The sequence below is a fragment of the Camelina sativa genome, chromosome 2, assembly GCF_000633955.1.
Source record: "Camelina sativa cultivar DH55 chromosome 2, Cs, whole genome shotgun sequence".
In the NCBI taxonomy this organism is placed as follows: Eukaryota; Viridiplantae; Streptophyta; class Magnoliopsida; order Brassicales; family Brassicaceae; genus Camelina; species Camelina sativa.
In genome coordinates this window covers 2,769,644-2,789,571 of record NC_025686.1, presented here as the reverse complement: position 1 = coordinate 2,789,571, position 19,928 = coordinate 2,769,644, and the positions used below count along the sequence as shown (strand labels likewise).

General features: G+C 35.0%; 4 protein-coding genes and 1 pseudogene across 6 annotated transcripts; 3 read left to right on the top strand and 2 right to left on the bottom strand.

Moving 5' to 3' along the window:
• On the bottom strand, positions 3,089 to 4,659 carry LOC104747652 (annotated as a pseudogene).
• On the top strand, positions 5,827 to 8,701 carry LOC104715799 (AAA-ATPase At1g43910-like). Of its 2 annotated transcripts, none has more exons than XM_019233756.1 (3): positions 5,827 to 6,318; positions 7,409 to 7,973; positions 8,064 to 8,701. In XM_019233756.1, the coding sequence occupies exons 1-3, from the start codon at positions 5,867 to 5,869 to the stop codon at positions 8,454 to 8,456; spliced, it is 1,410 nt and encodes a 469-aa protein (XP_019089301.1). In that variant the 5' UTR covers positions 5,827 to 5,866; the 3' UTR covers positions 8,457 to 8,701. The 2 variants fall into 2 exon arrangements, with proteins under 2 accessions (XP_019089301.1, XP_010431478.1); XM_010433176.2 differs by lacking the exon at positions 5,827 to 6,318 and adding an exon at positions 6,670 to 7,161 and having other exon boundaries at positions 8,064 to 8,700.
• Positions 13,426 to 15,453, top strand: LOC104715773 (methionine--tRNA ligase, cytoplasmic-like). Its single transcript, XM_019229674.1, has 3 exons — positions 13,426 to 13,998; positions 14,083 to 15,123; positions 15,217 to 15,453. Exons 1-3 carry the CDS (start codon positions 13,426 to 13,428, stop codon positions 15,451 to 15,453), a joined length of 1,851 nt encoding a protein of 616 aa, XP_019085219.1.
• On the bottom strand, positions 15,603 to 17,776 carry LOC104715784 (ferredoxin--NADP reductase, root isozyme 1, chloroplastic). 2 transcript variants are annotated; one of them, XM_010433171.2, is made up of 5 exons: positions 17,442 to 17,770; positions 17,301 to 17,354; positions 16,631 to 16,957; positions 16,330 to 16,549; positions 15,603 to 16,247 (listed from the first exon to the last, which is right to left on the bottom strand). In XM_010433171.2, exons 1-5 carry the CDS (start codon positions 17,466 to 17,468, stop codon positions 15,748 to 15,750), a joined length of 1,128 nt encoding a protein of 375 aa, XP_010431473.1. In that variant the 5' UTR covers positions 17,469 to 17,770; the 3' UTR covers positions 15,603 to 15,747. The 2 variants fall into 2 exon arrangements, with proteins under 2 accessions (XP_010431473.1, XP_010431466.1); XM_010433164.2 differs by having other exon boundaries at positions 15,607 to 16,247; positions 16,631 to 16,963; positions 17,442 to 17,776.
• LOC104715763 lies at positions 18,058 to 19,881 on the top strand. The gene is made up of 2 exons (XM_010433143.2): positions 18,058 to 18,920; positions 19,594 to 19,881. Exon 1 carries the CDS (start codon positions 18,153 to 18,155, stop codon positions 18,903 to 18,905), a length of 753 nt encoding a protein of 250 aa, XP_010431445.1. The 5' UTR covers positions 18,058 to 18,152; the 3' UTR covers positions 18,906 to 18,920; positions 19,594 to 19,881.

The following is a 19,928-nucleotide window of genomic DNA, read 5'->3' as shown; positions in this document are numbered from 1 at the left end:
ATCAAAATGCAAAATTTTAAAAAGATATAAATGTGGCTAAGGAATATATATATATTGTTATCCACTACTCAAGATTATTCAAACACATATATCAAAGAAAGGGAGTAAGATAAACAAATAACATAAAAATTATTTGGAAATGGAGAGAAAGTTAGAGAAGGTGAGAAAGAAAGATAAAGGAAAGAAAATAGAGTAAAAATAAAAAATAAGAGAAAGATGGGTGTTGAGAAGTAATGTGTTTGGAGAGAGAGAGTTAGAGGGTAAGAAAGTAAAACACTATAAAAAAGTGTGTGGTGGTCCAAAAGTGTGTTAAAATACAACATTTTTATAGAAAAGTGTGTTAGAATGCAAATATTCCAAAAAACAATTATATTTCGACAAAACAAACAAACTTTATGCTTTGTAATAGACAAATTCTTTACTCTATGTTATTTTTTCTGAAATTTAGATATTTTTATTGTTTGTACTCAAGTCAGATTTTTTTTACGTCAACAGATTATAACTGATTAAACATAATTTTAAACATAATTGTCAAATTTTCCAATATATTATACTTGCTCACCAATTTTTACATCAAACGTATTTCTATCATCGATAAGAAACTGTAGAAATAAACCTCTCACTATAAAACTAAAATGTACCAACTCATAAAAACAATTATCTTTCGACAAAACAAACAAACTTTATGCCTTGTAATAGACAAATTCTTTACTCTATATTATTTTTTTCTGAAATTTAGACATTTTTATTGTTTGTACGTCAACAGATTATAACTGGTTATATATGATGTCTCAATTATTTTCATATGGGTTTAGTTGATAGAGATTTTTACTTTATTTTTTGTTAAAGTATTTGATTTAGCTCTTGAAAGTTGGAGTTTCTGGAAATGGTTTGTGTAGACCATTTATCTATGTTCTAACACTTGCTTGGCCTCTTTTAATTTTTATTTGTAACAGGTTACGTTTTAACATAATTTTCCGTTTGACATAATTGTATTGTAAACTGGTCGAATGTTTTTTTTTTTAGTTATGTCATCGCAAATGTATATGGATTTGATTATCTTTTTGTCTTCTTGATTTTCCTTGGCTGGTTATCAACATGTAAGATTTATACAATTAAATCTCTCGGCAAAGAGATTAAAGTATGAAGATAACTTCATTTTATAACATCCAAAAAAAATAATTTAGAATGTATAATTATTATTTTTGTTCGTGATAAGAGAAAAAAATAGTCATATGATAGCAAATTCTCGAATTTATATTAACATTTTTGAAATATATTTTGTGTTCTACTTATTACAAAGTTAATCCTTAAAAATTACAAACAAAAAAATATCCATTAGATTCCTAAAAATGTCTACTAATTTGGTTTATAATTTCTTAAAACAATATATATATATATATAGAAATTTATTATACTTAATAACATATGCCAAAATATATATACAATAATTTTTTCTTTAAAAACTCTAATATTCAATAATAACTATATTGTTTGATATGAACAATTAAAATCTTTAATGGTTGTTAATATGCTGATAAAAAATTGTAAAAATATTTATTTTACGGGTTAAATCTAATAAATTATAGTATTTATAATATAATTTCATCTGTGGTATACAGCATAATAACTTTTACGGATATAATTCTTTCAGAGGTTAAATCTAAAAAACATTAAACTTACGGGTTAAATTTAAAAACACTAAAAATTCAAAAATAGAATTATGTAAGAATAATTCTTTCACGGGTTAAATCTAAAAAGTACTAAAAATTAAAATTTTTATAACCATAAGAAATTTAATACGGTAAAAATGTAACATTATTATAAATATAACTACAGTAAAACCTCTATAAATTAATAAAGTCGGGACCATGAAATTTTATTAATTTATAGAAGTTTTAATTCATCGATAAATTAATAATTTATAGAAAGAATTTCCTAATTTGGTAATAAAATATTAAATATAAGATTTAATCTTTATAACTAATATTTTTATAAAATCAATTACAATGAAAATAACAATCATCATGTTTTGAAGATAGCACTCAAAATTTTTTATATAGTAAAAATATTAAAAATAAACTCTAATAAAAATTAATGTGTAGATATATACATATATTTGGATACTTTTATATAATTATTAATTTATATTATTGATGGGACCATATATTTACAAAGAAGTTTCAAAAAAAATATTATTTTATTATATTATCGATTAGTATCCAAAATTACACTAGTCCCAACTTGGGACCGGATAAATTTATTAATTAATAGAGATTATTAATTTACCGAATATTAATTTATAGAGGTTCCACTGTAAATAATTGTCTCGTCGTGTTTGTGGTATATAGCTGGTCAAATTTGAGAAGTAACAATCGAAATACAATTATACAATCTTAAACACTAAACAAAAGAAACAAAATTAACAAATAAATACAATTTTAAAAAATTTAGTTTTTTCTATTATAAAACTATTGTCCTGCGGGATAAAATCTAGTTTATATTACTTTTAATGCTGAAATGTAGCGGCAATATATTAGGATTCAATACCCCACAATCGTTTCTAGGTACCAGAAAAAAAGAGTATCCCACGATCGAAACGATTTGTAAAATTATATGGGATAAATAACCTTTTTTAAAAACTATTTTTGCAACAAAAAAAGAATCATATGATTACCGTTAGGTGCTACCATACATACTTAACTAACTCTCACTATTTTACCGTTAGAAAAAAAAAGCAATTCTATGAATCCAAAAGCCCTTCACAGTTCAGATGATGAAACATAAATGAACCGGAGCGATTAAAACATATATACTAAGGCTTAAAAGTCATTGACACAAATCAGCTTCGGGATTCACAGGTTCGTTACATATTTTCAGTTGAAGACAAAAGCTTGACTCTAGAGGCTTTAGTATTTTCAGTTGAAGACAAAAGCTTGACTCTAGAGGCTTTAGCAAAAATATAAAATTGGTAGCTTTTGTATCATCACATCATTCATATCATGTATTCCACTATAGTTTTATCGATAAAATTCACGATGACTAAAAAAGAGACAAAGACAACCATGCATGTGATCCCTTGGTAAAATCATTTTAGCACTAAAAACAAATAAAGGCTAAAGTCAACAAAAAAGAAAAGGCTTGACCATGTAGAAACAGAGCAAACTGGTTTTCAGAGATGCAATAAAACTGGTTTAGAGCTAATTTTGTTTTTCATAACTGCTTCTGAACCAGCTGGTTTCAGACTTTTAGCCAAAGACGAGCTGACACGTCGTTGAACCTCTGGACAAAAGAGCCAACTCTATGAGCATTCCATGTTTCTTCTCCAAATTAGTGACTTCTGGTGAGAAAATCGCTTTCTTTAAACGACAAGAATGTTTCTCTAAACGATAAACGTTGCGAGTTCTTTCTCTACATTCCATCCGCTGCAGTTTCTCCATTCCAAAGTTTCAAGTCCGGACAGCAACGTTTCAGGAACAGAACTTGGCTCATCCCAATGTAACGCTCATTCTCCAAAACAACAGCCATGTCTCTGATGAGGATATATATATATATATAGAGATCATTAGACCAGTACTAAAACGATTATAGATGAGACTGAAATAACCAAGCGAAGTCCGAAAAGTTTTACCTCACTGAGTTTGAGAGCTCGTAGTTTTGGAGAATGTGTGAGAAAAGACAGAAGTAGATCCCATTCTGAATCACATGTGCAGAACTCCAACTCTACAAGCTGATGGAATATTTTACCAGTAGGAAACGGCGACTGCAAATAGAATCATAAAGACTAATTAAAAAAAAAAACTATGTAATTTGGTTTTCAAAATAGTGTTTAGTAATCTACCTCTGAGGGTAACATATCGAGAGGCGTTTGAGTGATGTAAGAGAACCAAGCATGTCATCGGTATTAGAATAGATAACCTCCACATTTGCAGACACGATCTCAGGCATTTTCTCAATCATACACTCGTAACCGACATCTCTAATCTCTAAGCACTTCAAAGAAGGAGCATTCAACTCAAACATCTCGTCATTAGATTCTCCAATGTAGATTAACCTTTGTAGTAAAGGCAACGTGATAGGAAAGGTTGTTACGTTATCTTTCTTTTGACGGTCCACCATCAACTCTTGAAGAATAAGGCAGCTTGATAAAAGCTTCTGAGGGGTTTCATCATCAGAGTAAATCACCCAACGAAGGTGCAATACTTTGAGTAACGGGAAACTAACAGGGAACTTGACATCGGCAAGCGACACATTGCTGAGTTTGAGTGCCACGAGTGTTCCGCAAGTAAACAAACTTTGAGGTAATTTGCTAGGCTGCTGAAGAACGTAAGGATAATAATCGAAATGGCGTAAACCTCGTTCCACCGCAATTCTAACCCAAAATCCGATATCTACGTCATTGCATTGCCTATCAAACTTGAAAGATAAACTATCTAATATTGGAGCCGTGTTTAATAGCAAAGACCTGTCCACAAACAGCAGAAACCTCGCATGATCAGCAGCGTTCTTAGTATAATCGGTGTACTCGAGTTTATGAACCAACTTCCAAAGATTCCGCCAACGTTTCGACAAAAGACTTGTCTTCAAGACATCTTTTGTGGTAAGCAATGAAAGTATATGCAACAAGAAATCATCCGGCAAGAAACTGATCCTGTCCATTGTATTCTCTCAATCAATCCAGTGATTTTTTTTTTTTCTGTCAACACAGAGAAATTTGAAAAAAAAAACCCAAATCAGCAATGAGGAGACCTGGACTCAAATTATTACATTTTCAAATCTGTGTAATCTTGAGAAACAACACCAAAAATATTCAAAAAGAAGAATTAAAAGCTTATGAAATTCAAAGTTTAATGCTTTCCTAAGTAACAGGGCGGTTTATAAATTAAAAAACAGAGGAAATATCCAATCTAAGCAAAACCGCATAATACAGAGACTGAAAATTACCCAAATATCATCCGATGGATGCTACTCACATTCTGAAGAAGACACGAATATATGGCTAACCTTGGAACCCTATTTATACCGTCATTTAGGGTTTTATATTAATTATGCCGTCATTTATAAATTTTTATGTATTTTCTTATACTTTAATATACTTTTGTTGTTGGCGTATAGAAAAAGTTTTTATTTAGTTACCTTTTTAATTTTACTTTTAATGCTGAAATGTAGTGGCAATAAATTAGGATTCAATACCCCACGATCGTTTCTACAAAAAAAAAAATATATATCCCACGATCGAAACGATTTGTAACATTTTTTTTATAATATTTTTGCAACAAAAAAAGAAACATTATCCATTAGGTGCTAGTCCATACATAATTAACTCTCACTATTAGCCGTTAGAGAAAAAAAAAAAAAAAAAAATTCTATGAATCCAAAAGCACCTTCACAGTTCACATGATGAAACATAAATGAACCAGAGCGATTAAAACATACTACTAAGGCTTAAAAGTCATTGACACAAATCAGCTTCGGGATTCACAGGTTCGTCTTGGTTTTACATATTTTCAGTTGAAGACAAAAGCTCACATGTTGGTGGGGCTCTTGATGGTAAGTAAATACACTTCTGTTTGCAGCGTCGTAGTTAAATTAAGAGCCTTAATTACAGCTGTTTCTGTATATAGTAATCCTTATGAAAACGCGTTTCTTAATATGTATCCCTTTTTGTAAGCTTTACCAACCAAACATCTCATTCCATATGAGGAAAGCACGAAGTTACTCTGTAAGCTTCCTCCCCGTTACTAAGAACAGTAACTCGAAAACTTGCTCCTGAAGTTTTCTCTTAATAAATACACACACCCACCACTCACTTGCTTAATCATCCACACCATCATCTTCATTTCACCACCTGAGAGAACTGATAACAATGGCGTCGAGATTCTCTACTAAAATCCCTTCCCTCTCTGCAATTTTCTCCATCTACACATCTCTCTCCGCTTTCACTATGCTCTTCAAAACCATTCTCCGTGAGATCATTCCCACCAAGATCCGTGACTTTATCGTCTCCAAATTCACAGACTACTTCTCAACTTATTTCAACCCCAATTTCACGTTCATCATCCAAGAAAAGAGCGACTTAGTCCCGAATCAGATGTTCCGTGCTGCCCAAGTCTACCTGCCGACCCTTCTCACAAGAATCTCCACCGGGAGTCTCCTCGTCGGTTCCAGAAACCTCAATAATCCGACCGCTAAACCCAAATTTGGAATACCCGTAAAAGCCAAAATCACCGATGAATTCGAAGGGATTCCTCTTGAATGGACTCTTCACTCTGAGAAAGACCCTGACACTAATCCTTTCCAGAAGAGTAAACAGATACGGTAACTTTTCTCATNCTTGGTTTTACATATTTTCAGTTGAAGACAAAAGCTCACATGTTGGTGGGGCTCTTGATGGTAAGTAAATACACTTCTGTTTGCAGCGTCGTAGTTAAATTAAGAGCCTTAATTACAGCTGTTTCTGTATATAGTAATCCTTATGAAAACGCGTTTCTTAATATGTATCCCTTTTTGTAAGCTTTACCAACCAAACATCTCATTCCATATGAGGAAAGCACGAAGTTACTCTGTAAGCTTCCTCCCCGTTACTAAGAACAGTAACTCGAAAACTTGCTCCTGAAGTTTTCTCTTAATAAATACACACACCCACCACTCACTTGCTTAATCATCCACACCATCATCTTCATTTCACCACCTGAGAGAACTGATAACAATGGCGTCGAGATTCTCTACTAAAATCCCTTCCCTCTCTGCAATTTTCTCCATCTACACATCTCTCTCCGCTTTCACTATGCTCTTCAAAACCATTCTCCGTGAGATCATTCCCACCAAGATCCGTGACTTTATCGTCTCCAAATTCACAGACTACTTCTCAACTTATTTCAACCCCAATTTCACGTTCATCATCCAAGAAAAGAGCGACTTAGTCCCGAATCAGATGTTCCGTGCTGCCCAAGTCTACCTGCCGACCCTTCTCACAAGAATCTCCACCGGGAGTCTCCTCGTCGGTTCCAGAAACCTCAATAATCCGACCGCTAAACCCAAATTTGGAATACCCGTAAAAGCCAAAATCACCGATGAATTCGAAGGGATTCCTCTTGAATGGACTCTTCACTCTGAGAAAGACCCTGACACTAATCCTTTCCAGAAGAGTAAACAGATACGGTAACTTTTCTCATAAGTAACCCTTAAAAATTTAGGTTTTTTTTGTGTGCCTAATTAATTACGCTTACTATGTAATCAGCTAGTAATTTAGACATTAAATTCTCAATACAGATCCCTAACTTTTAAAATTTATTTTTCCGTTTTCAATTGTAGTCTTCTAACCTGAGTGTAAGTACTTTCTGTATGCTTCGTATTCTGACTGTTTTGTGTTTGGTAATTGTAACTGATGTTTTATTTGGGGTTTCAGGTACTTTCATTTGACGTGTAAGAAGGAGTTTAGAGACAAGATTATGTCGGATTACTTCTCATATATCGCCAAGTCATCGATGAAGATATTGACACACAGAGATAATCTCAAAATCTACACCTACGATTCACAACGTCACGAATGGCAATCAGCAATTTTTCAACATCACACGACATTTGATACCCTAGCAATGGAACCTGAGCTCAAGGATACATTGATCAGTGACCTAGACGCTTTCTCCAGTGGGAAAGACTTCTTCAAAACCGTAGGACGAGCTTGGAAACGTGGTTATCTTCTTTACGGTCCACCTGGGACCGGGAAATCGTCGCTTGTTGCTGCAATTGCTAACTACATGAACTTTAATGTCTATGATCTTCAGATTCAGAGTGTTGAAGATGATGAAATGCTTAGACAGATTCTCACTATGACTCAGAACCGTTCCATTCTTCTCATGGAAGATATTGATTGTGCTGGAGCAGATGCTAGAAACGAGGATAAAGAAGATGACGAGAATCTTCAGGATATGAAGAAGAAGAAGAAGAAGAAGAAGAAGAAGGATCCCCAGGTTCCATGGAGTGTACACTAAACTACTTTATCTCTCGGCTTAATTTCTCTGTTTTTGTGTTCTGATCATTCTTGTCTTTTTTTGGATCAGGTAACTTTGTCTGGTCTACTTAACTTTGTTGACGGGTTGTGGTCAAGCTGTGTAGAGGAACGGATCATAATATTCACCACGAATCACAAGGAGAAACTCGATCCAGCATTGTTGAGACCAGGAAGGATGGATGTTCATATTCTCATGGACTACTGTACGCCTGCCGTTTTCAAGAAACTCGCCGCATTGTATCTCAACATCAAAGAACACGTTTTGGTTGAGCCTATTGCGAAGATGTTCCGTGAGGTGAAAGCAACTCCAGCTGAAATCACACAGCAGCTTATGGTGAGCAAGAACCCGGATGTTGCGCTTAAGGGTATTGTTGAGTTTCTTGAAAGCAAAAAAATGACCAAGGAGAGTGTTGATTCTGAAATCAAAGAGGCAGAGGCATGAAGCTTCAAGGATCCATTGAAGTAGTTTACCACTATATATGTAGTAATTAAATAACTCTTTGTCTCAATTTCATTTGGGATTTAGTAGGACTGATGGATATGGATCCATCATCCGTGGAAGTAATCTAGTACGTATGTAGTTACTTAATAATAATCATGCATAGGCCTCGTTGCCTCTGACTTACAAAGCTTGTTATGTCAAGAAAAGTCATATATATGTTATGTATGCTAAGTTTCTTCCACTCTTCCTAAGTGAAGAAGAAGGAAAACACAATATCTGACACAGCGGATACATCAAACTGTTCAAAAGACAAGATGATAGATAAGCTATACAAGAAAGCCTAAGAAAGAACTGGTTGTGTCTAAGAAAGGAGTTGGGGTTAAGGTTGGGAAAGGTCCAAAGAGAGTGGATAGGAGGATGAAGAGTGATGCTAGGAAGATCTTTGAACCAAACTGCTGATACATCACTCTTCATCCTCCTTGTCCGAGATCTTCAATGATGCAAGACAATTTGTCCTGACATTGGACGCACGAGGGAACCTGGTCAAGGTGAAGGAAGGGAAAGAAGAACGGAGCAAAGAGAAATCTTTTCAGCAGGTTCGAGAAAGCAAGCCAATCATCGGGGAACTGCACCATCGCAATTAATTATATAATTTTTTTAACAGCAAATCAAATACTCACATATCCTACAAGAGTTTTAATAGTATAAAATTAAATAGAATACAAAAATACAGGTGTTAAAAAATCTATACTGTAAATTTTCTAACATAACTATTTAAATAAAATTCATTAAAACATTAATATATAGAGATTATGTATAAAAGTATTATAAGTTAGTTTTATTTAGTTTTTTTTTCTATAATTTTGTTTAATTCGAACCGAACAGAATCAAACCAATCCGATTATTGACCTAAAACTTATTTTTAGAAATCGAAAACTTTGAACCGAACCGAATAATCTCTCTTTTAGGGCACACAATATAAAATAAGGTTTAATTTGCTAGCTAGGAAAAAAATCTCTGTTTCGTCTTTCTCCATATTTTTTTTTTGTCAACAAGTACATATTCTTTTTTTCTCCATATTCTTTCTCCATAATCTTTTTTTCTTTCTCCATATTCTCTGATCCGTCAAGTAAAAGAGAAAAACCTGGTTAGCTTGTATTCTTGTTCTTGCGCCATGGAAGACGACGGCAAGATCGTCCCCAAGTTGCCAATCCCAGGCAAGAGAAATATACTAATCACAAGTGCTTTTGTTAGAATTCTTACTTCTAACCTCTCTTAGGTTAGATGTCTTGCTCTCTCTATCTCTCAGATTTGGTTTGTTTGTTAGAGATGAGATAAAAAGCGGTTTTACTCCAAAGACTACATTGTTAAACTTGGATAATATTCACTTACAACATTACATCTCTTTTATACTACTTCTTCCTCTTAACCTAATTACTATGCTACAAACAACCAAACCCACTTAATACATTGGGCTTAATTCACTTATGGCCCAAACATCTTATTACAAAACACACAAGTCCAACTTCTTCTTCCTTGTTGACTTTTTCCCTTGTCGTTGACTCTTGCTCATTCGCTGTCACGACACTTTCATCTTCTTGTCCGCTTTGCTTCTTCTTCTCTTCATCCTCTTCTTACTCTTCTCTTTGTTTACTCCACTTGCAGGATTAACCAATTAATCAACTTCCAACACTCCCTCTTGATTCATTTGGTTAATCCCCAAAATTTTAAATTAGGGATTTGAAACCCTTCTCTCTTTTGCTCTTGGTTGTTCTCTGGAAAGTTCTTTCATCCCTTGGACGAATCTTCTCACGACATCAGCAAAGCTAACAGGTGAGTTTGCTATATCGATCTCCATTTAGCTCTGAATCTTCACACATCAATCTTCTTCCTCTTGATTTTCCAGCGTGAAGTTCTTTTCATCTCCCTCTTGAATCCATCTCCCTCTTGCTTCGATTCTTCTCAATCGATCCTTTCTTTTCTGCAGGTGCTTGGGAGTAAAATCTTTGATGCTTCACGTCCGTCTCTTCCCGTGAGTCGACCCATCACCATCTCGATTCTTCCTCATGTAGACTCTATGCTCTCCACAGTCCGCAGACAGGTAACTCCTTCCCTCTCCTTTGTTTCTTTTCTAGCTTTGGCTTCTTGTCTGACATCACCATTTTCCATGGTTCCTCTTTCACAATGTCAGCATAGCTCATTACCAAACTAGTTCTTCTCCCTCTTGACCTGAATCTCCATTGATCCAGATTTTCTCTTGCGAATTTCTTTGCCACTTCTTGACAGATTTCACAATCTCTTCTGTGTTGCTCCCTCTTGGTGAATTTCTGTTTATCACACAACAACAATTTTCTTACCTCTTCAAGGCTTTTAATCTTGTTGCTTCTGCTACTCTTTCACCGTTTATTCTCTCTCGGCTGTTGTTGCCAATCTCTTAAATTGGTTTTCTTTGTTCTTTAGGCTCTTGATTTTCTTCACACTCCCGCCAGCCTTCTCCAAGCCTCCTCCGTGAGTTCCTTTCTCACGTCTCTGCTAGTTGCTTCAACCAGCCATCCTCTTGTTCTGTTTGCGAATTTCTTTGTCAACTCTTTGACATATTTTCTTTGCATTCTCCTCTGTTTTTCTTCATTAATCAATTTCTTGACCAATGCTTCTCTCCCTTGCAGGAACCAGTTCAGTCTTGTGGCTTCATCACTGTCTCCTACAAGTTTGAGCTGTCTCACGTTTTCTTCTTGGTTGTCTTTCCAACCTCCTGCTGCTCCCTCTGTGGTGAGCAGTCTCTTGTTCTTCTGTTTGGTTTCAGCTTTGATCTTTCTCTTTCTAACCAGTTGTTGTTCCCTTTCACTCTTAGTGAGCACCCTCCTTCTGGTTTTACTTTGATCTCTGCTTCTCCAACACCTAGCTTGTGTCGTTCTCTCAAGCTCAGGTATGCATTCTCCCTTTCTTTACTTTGAGTCTTCTTTGATCACCAAGTTGTGCATTTCCATTCTCTAAACCATCACTTTGGTTGACCTTAGTCTGTTTGGTTTTTTTTTTTTTTTCNAAGAATATAATATATTTTCCAAAAATAAATATATAAATATTCTTAGTTAGAGATAAGTTTTTACTTTAATACACTTATTTATATTTTTATATTTTAAAATTATAATTACAATCATTACAATACAATAATTTAAAGCTACATTATCAGCCACCAAAACTTTTTTCAAACATTAATCATTATGAATATTATTACAGGAGGTCAAACCCAGGACCAAGCAGATGAGTAGCTAGTCAACCAAGGACTAATATTATCAAATTTCAAAAATGTTTCGCAAATTATTCATGTTTTACATGGAGTTAACTCGTCAAATTAGAATACACGTACAATTTTACTATATATTTTACCACTAAAAATATGTTCTTACATTGAAATATATTTTATTGTTAAAGTTTGCTTTTTATCGCCACCTATAAAATGATTTTGTGAATAAGTTAAACCAATTTTTGTTCATTTACTTTTAATCCGACATAGTTTATTTTCACCGCTAAAATTTGTCTGTGACAGTTTGTATAAGCACTAAAGTATTTCCTTAAAATTGTTTACTCAAAAAATGTTGTGGATAAAAGAAAACAATATCTACAATTTTATTACCAACCCAATAAAATTTGAGAAATTGAAAGATAATTAATTTGACATAATAAAAATTAAAAATTAAAAATTATAAGCAAGATATGATATATGAGTCTTTAGATAACTTAGAGATATAAAATATTTAAAAAAAAAAAAGAATAAACAAATATTGATATTTAGTAGATTTCCATTTTGCAATAGGTTTAAAAATTTTACTTTTTAATATTTAGTTTTTGTAATATTTTAGTAAATTTAGAATTGACACATGTCAATACAAGTAACATGTGTCATGATCTTGTTAATGAATAACTTTGACATCAAGTTAACTTGACATAATAAAAATAAAAATTGAAAATTATAAGCAAGATGATATATGAGTCTTAGATAATTTAGATATATAAAATATTAGAAAAGAAAGAATAAACAAATATTGATAGTTAGTAGATTTCTTTTTTTTTACAATAGTTTTAGAACTTTTACTTTTTTTTAGTTTTTTAATGTTTTAGTAATTTTAGAATTAGCATGACACATGTCAACATATTATTGATCACAAATAACACGTGTCACGATTTTGTTAATGTGTAAGATAATATATGAGTCTTAGATTATTTAAATATATAAAATAATTTTATAAAAAGAATAAACAAATATTGATAGTTAGTAGATTTCTTTTCAACAATAGGTTTAGAACTTTTACTTTTAAATTTTTAGTTTTTTTAATGTGTTAGTAAATTTAGAATTAACATGATACATGTCAACATATTATCGATATAAGTAACACATATCACGATTTTGTTAATGAGTAAGTTTGACATCAACCGTATATAAAAATTTAGTAATATAATAATAATAAAGTTAATTTTATTATTATAATTTCATTGACGGAACCGAACTGAACCAAACTCAAATGCAAACCAACCCAAAATTAGTGGCTCTTTCGTGTAGAAATTAGAAAACTTCGAACCGAACCGAACCGAGCCGAGTACACTCTCTATTTTAGACCATCTTTAATCCAGAACCGGTAAAGATTGCTCAGAAAACAAAACAAAAATTATTTTTATTACACATTTTTATTTATTATTTATTTTTAAAAATATATGCCAATAAATGAATGACACCTGTAAAGAACCGTTTCTCAAAGAATTCTCAAAATTCTCCAGCAAGTAACGATTACTCTCTCTTAACTTTTCTCTCTCATATTTTTATTATTTTTTTAACAAGAGTAACACCATGAGTAACCCCACTAAAGAGAAAAGAGAAAACCTCTGTTTCGTCTTTCTCCATAATCTCTCTCTAATCCTTCAAGAGAAAAGAAAAAGGAAAACCCTAATTAGCTTGTGTTCTTGTTCTTTCGCCATGGAAGAAGACGGCAAGATCGTCCCCAAGTTGCCAATCCCAGGCAAGAGAAATATACTAATCACCAGTGCTTTGCCTTACGTCAACAACGTACCTCATCTAGGAAATATCATTGGTTGTGTTCTAAGCGCTGATGTCTATGCTAGATACTGTCGTCTTCGTGGCTATAACGCGATATATATATCTGGAACAGATGAATACGGAACTGCAACAGAGACAAAAGCTTTAGAAGAGAATTGTACACCAAGAGAGATCTGTGACAAGTACCATGCAATTCATAAACAAGTTTATGATTGGTTTGATATAAGTTTCGACATGTTTGGTCGGACTTCAACTCCTGAACAGACAAAAGTTTGCCAAGAAATCTTCAACAAGCTGTGGGAAAACGAGTGGATTTCAGAAGATACTATGAAACAGCCTTACTGTGATACATGCAAGAAGTTCTTAGCTGATCGTCTTGTTGAAGGTTTTTGTCCAACTGAGAAATGTAACTATGATTCTGCTCGTGGAGATCAATGTGAAAAGTGTGGAAAGGTTTTGAATCCTACTGAGCTTAAAGATCCTAGGTGTAAGGTGAGTTTATATATGCTTCAGTACTCCTTTATGATTTGTGTTGTTGATTTGGCTTTTCTTAATAGTGATTGATTTGTCAAACAGGTTTGTAAAACCACACCTAGATTTCGAGACACGGACCACTTGTTTCTTGAGCTTCCGTTGCTAAAAGATAAGTTGAAAAAGTATGTTGAAGAGACATCAGTTACTGGATCTTGGAGTCGGAATGCTATTCAAACGACAGATGCATCTCTTAAGGACGTGTCTAGATCTGATGAAAACGAAAGCGAAAGGGAGGGGCTTAAGAAAAGATGCATTACAAGGGATTTAAAGTGGGGAGTTCAAGTTCCACATGAGAAGTATAAAGAAAAAGTCTTCTACGTTTGGTTTGATGCTCCTATTGGTTACGTTTCGATAACATCATGTTACACATCTGAATGGGAGAAGTGGTGGAAGAATCCTGAGAATGTTGAGCTTTATCAGTTTATGGGGAAAGATAATGTCTTTTTCCACACTGTGTTGTTTCCTTCAGCGCAGCTTGGAACTGGTGAAGATTGGACTATGATGAAGACAGTTAGTGTGACTGAGTATTTAAACTACGAAGACGGCAAGTTCTCTAAGAGTAAAGGTGTTGGAGTGTTTGGTAATGATGTAAAAGATACAAATATACCTGTCGAAGTGTGGAGATACTACTTGCTGACCAACAGGCCTGAGAAGTCTGATACAGATTTTAAATGGGACGATTTGAGAACAAAGCTTCATGACGAGTTGTTGAGTAATCTTGGAAACTTTGTTAATCGAGTTCTGAGTTTTCTAGCAAAGCCTGAAGATAAAGGAGGTTATGGATCTGTCATTCCTGATGCTACTGATCCTGAATCTCATGATTTTACTAGATCACTTGTTAAAGACGTTGGAACATTGGTGGAAGAATATGTTGAAGCTATGGAAAAGGTTAAGCTCAAGAAAGGGCTTCATATCGCAATGACTATATCGAAAGCAGGGAACACATATTTGCAGGATACCAAATTTTGGAAACTCTACAAAGAAGACAAACCTTCATGTGCAGTTGTTATAAGAACTGCAGCTGGTTTAGTACACCTTCTTGCGCGTTTATTAGAACCTTTCATGCCATCTTTTTCTCGTGAGGTCAGTTATATATATTTTCAGAAACGTTGATTCCCCGTTTAGATTTAGTAGCATGCCAAGCGTGATTAGTGTTATCTCTCTTGTATTTTGTAGGTGTTTAAACAGCTAAATTTGCCACCACATTTTTCACTCTCGGACGAGAAAGGAGAGGTATTACAAGCAAGTAGACTTTGGGAGTTTCTGCCTCCTAGTCACAGGATTGGAACACCTCAAACATTGTTCAAGAAATTGGAAGAGGAAGAGATGAACCATTACAGAGAAAAGTTTGCGGGAAGTCAAGCTGATAGACTTGCTAGGGATGCAAACGGTACTACAGGAAGACCTCGATAGGCGGATGATCGTGAAGTCAATCTTTCTCTTGAAGGAAAGGCATCTGTTTTTCTTTTAAATTTGTGTTCTTTATTTTCTTTGGTGTTTGGTTTGTGTCCTCTTGTGTTTTGTTTATGTTAAAATTAGCTTATTTTGTTTCTTGGAAATAGTTGAAATTAGAGGAAAGATATATTGGGACTTTTTTGATTGTTTCATCTGCTGCAGCGTTGTAGTTTAGTTACCCTGTGTTCATTAATTGACACGATTATTCAGTTGCAGAAAATGTTAAAAACCACAGAGACTAATACTATTAACTCAATACACTTCAACATGCCACTGCTTGTTCTTCCTGAGCTGAGTGAGTTTCTGCTCCCAGCTTTCGCCTCGCTCTTCAGCGACCCTCTTAAGCGTATCTTGAATCCCAGGCATCATTCCTTTAAGCCCGCAAAAGTAAATATGAGCTCCATTGTCCAGAAGTTTGAAGATCTCGTCGCTGTATTCTTCAATCTTGTCCTGCACATACATCTTCCCTCCTGTCTTGTTCTTCTCTTCTCTGCTCAGCGCTTTGTCGTACCTGAAGTTCTTTGGATAGTCCTTGAGGTAACCGGAAAATTCTTCATCATAGAGAAGACTGTCTGAGTTAGCCACACCAAGGAATAGCCACGCGAGTCCATCAAACTTGAAATTAGGAACGTTCTCCATAAACATACGCCGTAGGTATCCTCTGTATGGAGCAACTCCGGTTCCAGTAGCAATCATTATGTGAGTAGCTTTCTGGTCATCTTCAGGTAACAGCATTACCTTTCCAGACGGACCTATCAACAATATCAAACATTTTAGACCAGAAAAATTCAACAAAAAGAAGGGGTTCCATAGCAGTAAAACACATAAACTTACCGGTGATTTTAACTTTATCACCAGGTTTGGCATTGCACAAGAAGTTACTGCATACACCAGCTTTGGAAGGATCTTCTTTTCCTGTCTCTGGATCATAGTAAATAGCTCGACGGACACACAGACTAGCTGTTTTCCCATCAAAAGAATCTCCATACCTTGTTGACGCAATCGAATAAAGGCGAACGTTGTGAGGTGCACCAGGTTTCTTGGGATTCTCACCCTAAAAATCAAGAATACAGCAAATGTTACGAGGGAGCAACTCATTTATCGGCAGAAAGGTAACAGAGTTAGAATCACTTACAGGAGGAATCACTCCATAGCTTTGTCCTTCCCAGTAAGGAACATTACCATCATGATCAATAACAATGTGGCAAGTCTCTCCAGGTGCTTTCGGACCAACAATTCTCTCAACCGAAACAATAGTTGCTGTGTAAGGCTCCTTAGGCCTGTACAAGTTCAACGGAGTCTCTTTTGGATCTTCAAGTTCTAGAGGAGTAACCAAGACTTTGGATTTGCTTGCTTGCTGAAGTGACATACATACTGTGGACCGTTTCTTCACACTAAAGCTTCTAGATTTAGAATCTAGTCTCAGCCGAGGACCCCATGACTTCTCAGTGAAACTTTGACTCTGCAGCTGATACAGAACCAAATGGTCAACGTTATAATTTCCTCCTTCCACTTGGATGAGATGCCAAAGATATATTTTAAACTCCACAAAGGATTCCAATTTGGTTTCTGAATAGATGCAAGATCTAGTTTTTATCATCTTCTAGTTCTAAAGAGTGAACCTTTTCAATACCAAGTTCACTACAAGTCTTCACATTAAAACCAAAACAAAAAAAAGGTCACTACAAGTCGACATCAGAACTAAACCCACCAAAAAAAACCAAAAGACAAAAAATTTCAGGACCATCTAAAGCATCTGAATCAACAAAAGTGAGTAATCTAAAATCTAGATTGGTTTTGCTCACCTTGATCATAGATCGAGTCGACCCATCAATCCCAGTTGGAAGAGCAACGGACATCTGAAATCAAAAACCAAAACTTTCATTAAATAAACCTGAGAAACAAAAGAGGTTGAAGAGTAATAATAATAGCTACATTAAATAAACCTGAGAAAGAGGAGTTGAGAGAGCCATGGCGATAAAGAAAAGAGACGAGATTTCTCCAGAAGAATTATAATTAGAAGAAAACAAATGATTGAGGAACAGAAGAAACAGAGGATTCTTTTTTCTGGGTTTATAGTAGTACTAAAAAGGTGAGCTGAAGAAGAAAAGATCCTTTCAAGGCCCAGAAGAGACAACAACAGAGCAGTAGCCCATACTGACTGCAAATTCTCAAACTTTTTGGCTCCTCGAGAGATCTCTAGTGGACAAATTGCTTCACTATTGCTCTTATTGAGGTTTTTTTTTTGTTTTGTTTGTTTCTCACCTACTTGTGTGTGCTGGATCTGTTTTTTACTTTTCAGCAAAATTATTTCGTATTTAACTCAATAGCATCAGTACTGCGGTATCCAAAACAAAACCAACAAATTAAATCAAATTGAACCAAAACTATGCAAAATCGGTTCTAATTCGGTATACAAGAAATGAAAAAAACCCAAACCGGAAAACCAATAGCATAACTGGAGTTTACTTTATGACAAGATAACCCTCAACTTTATGCTGAATCTACAATTTTGACATCGTGCTTTATTGGACGTAAACGACGTCGTAGCTCGAGTGAGTTTCTTCTTCTTCCCACTTCCACAGTCGAGTCGCAAAACCCTAAAATCTCCATTTTCAGACGGAAAGCATTGAAGAAACAAAATCAGAAACGAAAACATGATTCGAGTGACAAGACCAAAACCAATCATCGAATCACTGAGTTACAACCTTCTCCAAAGATGCTCCGCAAGCGGAACTCCTAAAGGAAAAGCCAAGCTGAAGACAGGTCAGCCATTGAAGCGTAACAAAGTCGCCACCAAGAAAAGCGGCGGCGGCGGAGCACCAGCTGGAGACGGAGAGGAAGCTGTTAAAGGAAAAGGAAGGATTTCCGATGAGAAACAGAAGCTTTACGAGCAATGCTTAAACGCTCCTTGCCCTGTTCGCTACTTGACACCCAAAGAGATCGAGCGCGAGGCGCAGCGTGAGAAGCTAGGGTTGATTAGTAAAGAGAAGCAACGAGATATAGAGATCCAGAAGAAAGGAGGAGCTGCTTCAATGGGAGTAACCGATGAACCGATCCGGATTGGTACCGTTGGTTTGGATTACGTTTCGTTAGGGATCTTTGAGGCTGATGAGTTGCCTAAGTATAAGCTGACTGAAGAGGATGGAGAGAGACTTGCGAAGGAGTATAGTAAAGTGTTGATGAGAGAGCATAGAGAGCGTCGTGCAGCTGAGACTGCGTTTTTGAATTTGAAGAAAGCTGCGATTGAGGCGTTGCCTGAGAATCTGAAGAAGGCTGCGTTAGAGCCTGATTTGACTCCGTTTCCGGCGAATCGTGGTATGGCTACTCTTACTCCGCCTATTGAAGGGTATCTTGAGAAGGTTATGGATGCAGCTAAGAAGAGCTCTAGTAAAGAGAAGCTGAGATGATTTCGTTTTTAAAAGGTTAGAGATTTTTTTTGTTTTAATCTTGCTGTTGCTTTAGAGCTGAGCTATTATTGTGTGTTTGTCCTGATCAAGGGAACTATTCAGGATTAAAATGGTTAGTACTTAGTAGTATTGATCTTTGAGTGTTGGATTTACTTTGTTGTGGCAAATGGCTCGGAATTGATAGTAGTACTCTGGCGTCTTAGGTTTATGATGTTGTACAAAATGGCTCAAACTTGGCCGGTTAGTATACATGTACTATGATACTAACCCTTTCTTAGAATTGGACCGTTGAAGTAGATGAATGATAATCTTTCTCTTGTATTTAAGCTAGTGTTTAGAAAAGCTGAATTGTTAACCCTTAGAAGCATTCTCTTCTCTAAGGTGGCTCTTTTGCATGTAGGCTTGAGTCTTATTTATGGCTCTTTGTATTATTCTGTATCATCTTTATTTGCTAGATGTGCTCTTGTTTAGTTATATATCTATCATCTTTGCATATAGCATGTATCCATTCCTCATATTGTGGTATTCAGTTTATGTATGGACGCTTACTAAGCTTTCCTAATCTATATACTCTGTGGTTTCTTATTGATGTATGTGTGACTGTGTGTGATTCCTTTGCGGTTTCTTATCTCTGCATGAAGTCATTCTCAGAGCTTGCCTAATGATTTCTCTGCTTGTTCTTATCCAGTTGATTCTATGTTTAGAATGGAATAGCAACGAGACCTGCTTCTTCAAGAAGTGCTACACACAAGAAATTTCACAAGCCTGTTCACTAGCTGCATTTAGGTGTTTTCTTGCTTGCAAACGAGACTTTCTGAAGCCATCCATGTCCAAACCTTGACAAATAATAAAGTCTTCATTTTATGATTCTTGGCTTATAATTTTCCATTTGTCAAATGACTTCAACATTATGAGTCCAAAGGTGAAATAGGAGCCTTTGTGGCTTTTCTAGTGGCAAATTTTTTTGTGATTTTTATCCTCTTCGATTCATCAAAAACTCAAAATGTTAAAGTTCTGAAAATT